The 3,566-nt window shown below is 33.6% G+C and overlaps 1 protein-coding gene across 1 annotated transcript; it reads left to right on the plus strand.

The window, feature by feature from the left end:
• On the plus strand, nucleotides 1-2,869 carry LOC109353707 (double-stranded RNA-binding protein 6-like). The gene is made up of 5 exons (XM_019596065.1): nucleotides 1-269; nucleotides 475-570; nucleotides 1,109-1,254; nucleotides 1,396-1,615; nucleotides 2,488-2,869. Exons 1-5 carry the CDS (start codon nucleotides 50-52, stop codon nucleotides 2,724-2,726), a joined length of 921 nt encoding a protein of 306 aa, XP_019451610.1. The 5' UTR covers nucleotides 1-49; the 3' UTR covers nucleotides 2,727-2,869.

Consider the following 3,566-nt stretch of genomic DNA (forward strand, 5'->3'; position numbering starts at 1 on the left):
TTAAAAAGCATTTAGAGAACACATTGTTGATAGCATTGTGAAGCAGAAAATGTACAAGACTAAGCTGCAAGAGTTATGCCATGATAGAAAGTTGGGTTTGCCCAAGTACTACACAAAGAAAGATGGTCCAGATCACATGCCAACCTTCAAGGCCACTGTCTATGTAAACAGTGTCACCTGCACTTCTCTGGCTACCTTCACTTCCTCCAAACAAGCTCAAAACCAAGCCGCCATGCTCGCATTCAACACCTTCTCGTCCCCTCCACACGGTAATACACCAATTTCCCTTAGCTAAAAATTGAGTCTTTAAGTAAAGGGGTGATAGGGTGATAAGGTGATGGTTTTTTATTCTTGGGTTAGTGATGATATTCCCTGTATTACAATTTCCTAGGGTGGAAGATATTTGCCCTCTAGTATTTGTATTTGTATTTGTATTTGTACTCTATGATTTGTACTTTGTGATTGGTTGTCTAGGCTCTTCAACACCAACTGCTGAATGTGATACAAAACAGCATATTGAAACAGAAAAACCTCTGAATGTTCCATCAGATTCTTCAGTTATCCTAAATGGTGGAGTTTTTCTTTCCTTATCACTTTTTGAATTCAGCTTGTAGATTTGAAGTAGTTTCTTCCTTGTCCACAAACTTGAATAGCTTTATTTTTGTACCCAAGATCAGGGTGCTAATGTTCTAAGAAAGAAATATAGTATCTTCCAAGTGTGCTTGGTCATGTTAAATGTCATATTTCCAAGTCAAATACTGTGATACAGTATTATAGTTTTCTTGATTTTCTCTCAAGGAAAATATAATAAGTAAGCAAAGGCAATATGTTATTCTCTGGTTATTTCAACTTCAACCTGCTCATGTTTCTATCAAAAATACATGAACTTATGCTTCTATCACATAATATTGTCTCAATGAACAAGCCAACAAAATACATGAACTTATTTAACAGATTTTTTTGTATCTTCTTGGAATCTTCAAGGAAATATATTTCTTCCACTTTATTCTCTAATGCATTCGTAAATCATAGATAGTTTTGTAATCACTTATGACTGTTTTCGATTTCGACAATTGCCTAGTGATCAACACTCAACTCATTCATCCAGATACGGGTCGTCCGTGCAAAAGCCAGCTACAAAACTATGCTCAATGGAGCAATCCTGATCCCTCTATTTCTTCAAGTAAAACTGAGGCAGAGCAAGCTGCTGCAGAAGTTCCTTTCATGTCATTGTCAGTTGACATCTCTGAGAAGGCAAGTATCCTTCATAATTTATAATGTGTTTTCTTATATTAACATTTTTAAATGGTTTATGATCACTTAACTTATAGCTAGATGTTGAATTTGAGAGAAAAATTGCCAAAAATGACGCTTATTTGTATCCTCCCTATTTAGGGTGACTCTAGTTCCGTCAAGAATAAACTGCAGGAACTAACTCAGAGAAAATGCTTTGGCAAACCAACATACAAAACTACACAATCAGGTTCTCCTAATATGCTAACTTTCTTCTCTACTGTGGAAGTGGACAGCAAGGAGTTTCACGGAAAGGCGGCTAAATCTAAGAAAGAGGCACAACAGAATGCAGCAAAGGTTGCTTACCTTGCTTTGAAAGAGTGTAAGTTTGTTTGTCCTTATTCAATGGTGTGCATCTATGCTTTTTCTATCATGCATAACCTCTTTGAGGATAAATTTTAATATTTCACCATTAAATGGACCTCTATTTTTATATATACCTTGACAAACATAATCTTTATTGTGTACACAAAAGCAGAAGTGTTTCAATATTTGAATACTGTGTATTTAGCTAACAGCTCGTGAATTACTCTTTGAAATAACATCACGACACAACTTGTTTCATGATACAAATACTGCAATTATTAACATTTTATTGGTGTAATGGATAGACATTGTTATGATCAAGGATGGCATAGAATGTAGTGGTCAAGTATTGACTACTCCAAACAGCTTAAATTTTCAGTTTCTAACATGTAACTTTTTTGGAGAAATTATAAATTCATTAACTTGGCACCAGAAGTAGAGTATTATTCTTTGTTGCTTGAATAAACAAATTTCTAGCTGCACCCTTGCTTTCAACTATGACCTTTAGGATAGCTAAAGGAACATTTTTGTAGAGAATACAGGTTCTTCATTTCCTCTAAAGCATATGGTATACTCATTTTCCCATTTTGGTATATTATTATTTTATTAAAACACTATTATAACTCATTTTCCTTTCAATGTAAAACTTGGTAGTGTCTTTGGATAGATCTTAAATTCTGTTTTCTGACTAATTATTATGCTTGATAAAAAAAAGAGAAGAACATACTCTCATTGTCTCGGTCCTTTAACAGCTACCTTATACAGTTCTTACTTCTTAGTACAGTAATTGATATAACATATTTTACTTATTTGAATCATTATATAGATTTTTGATAGGTCCAAGACTCTTACATCAGTTACATACTTATGACATTTATGTTATAACAGATGAACTTAAGGAGGTGAAGTTAGAGGATATATCATCTGTTAATATCAAATTGAGCAGCAATGAGCAGTACTACAATGTTTCCAAAAGACGTAGTAGTTACTTGCTTTGTAACAGGTTCAAGATGTATACATGCTTCCCAAATATTGCAGCAGCATTTTCTGAAGGAATTACAGTGATGCCTATTGCTGACAATAAGTGGGTTGCTATGAGCCTGGAATTCCCAAATGAAGGTCTTTGATTCCATTGAAGATCACTTTGCTTTAAGTATCCAAATTACTTCTTCTTATTAAAACTTTATGTTAAAGTTGCCCCTAGGTAATAATACTCTCGATGACTTATTATTTATGATGGATATTGGATACATGCAATGCTATGAACAAATTAAGTGTCTTTTACAAGTAATCTTATGGTCCTATGGAAGATATAACATGTGAAATAAAGGATAAACAATGGAAATATGGGTTATAATTAAATTAACAAGGTCTAGAAGCCAATGAGAGGGAGAAAGAACTCTGTAACTATGAATGTGAACAAGGCTAAAGCTGAATGAATTAGCTGAATGTCTATTTTGATGAGGATAAAGTTGCATAAATTTACCATTCTCATACTTAATGGGTGAGAGTACCATGCAAACCAAAAACCAAACCAAACCTCTGTTAATCAATAGACACAGCGATGGTTGTCTCAAAACTCATCATATAACAGTTATGATGTTGTTAGTTACCACATTGTACTCATATTTCTATGTTGTTAGTTACCAGTGTACTTATATCTTGATCACGTGCTTTGCCTTTGCTGTAACATATCTCAGTTTATGAAAATGGATTGCAAATTATTTCTGGGATGTGTAATCATACTGCTCATCATCAAAAACATAAATTTCTGGCTTAAAATACTCAATATTGCATAATTTGTAATATGTTTGGCCAGTCACAGTTTGCTCCAAGTGAAATTTTTCAAAAGATTTTGAAGGCTGGTCGAATATGGGATAGTTAAAGGAACATTTTTGTAGGGAATAGTTTTTCATTTCCTGTAAAGCATGGTATATTCATTTTGACATTTTGGTATATAATTGTTT

This window comes from Lupinus angustifolius, chromosome LG08, assembly GCF_001865875.1.
Source record: "Lupinus angustifolius cultivar Tanjil chromosome LG08, LupAngTanjil_v1.0, whole genome shotgun sequence".
Lineage (NCBI taxonomy): Eukaryota > Viridiplantae > Streptophyta > Magnoliopsida > Fabales > Fabaceae > Lupinus > Lupinus angustifolius.

Bases quoted from the DNA above. Each gene is read 5' to 3' on its own strand.
- LOC109353707 (XM_019596065.1), top strand. From the start codon at position 50: ATGTACAAGACTAAGCTGCAAGAGTTATGCCATGATAGAAAGTTGGGT. The intron at 270-474 runs GTAATACACCAA...TTGGTTGTCTAG, and splicing joins CTTCTCGTCCCCTCCACACG to GCTCTTCAACACCAACTGCT. The intron at 1,616-2,487 runs GTAAGTTTGTTT...ATGTTATAACAG, and splicing joins TTACCTTGCTTTGAAAGAGT to ATGAACTTAAGGAGGTGAAG.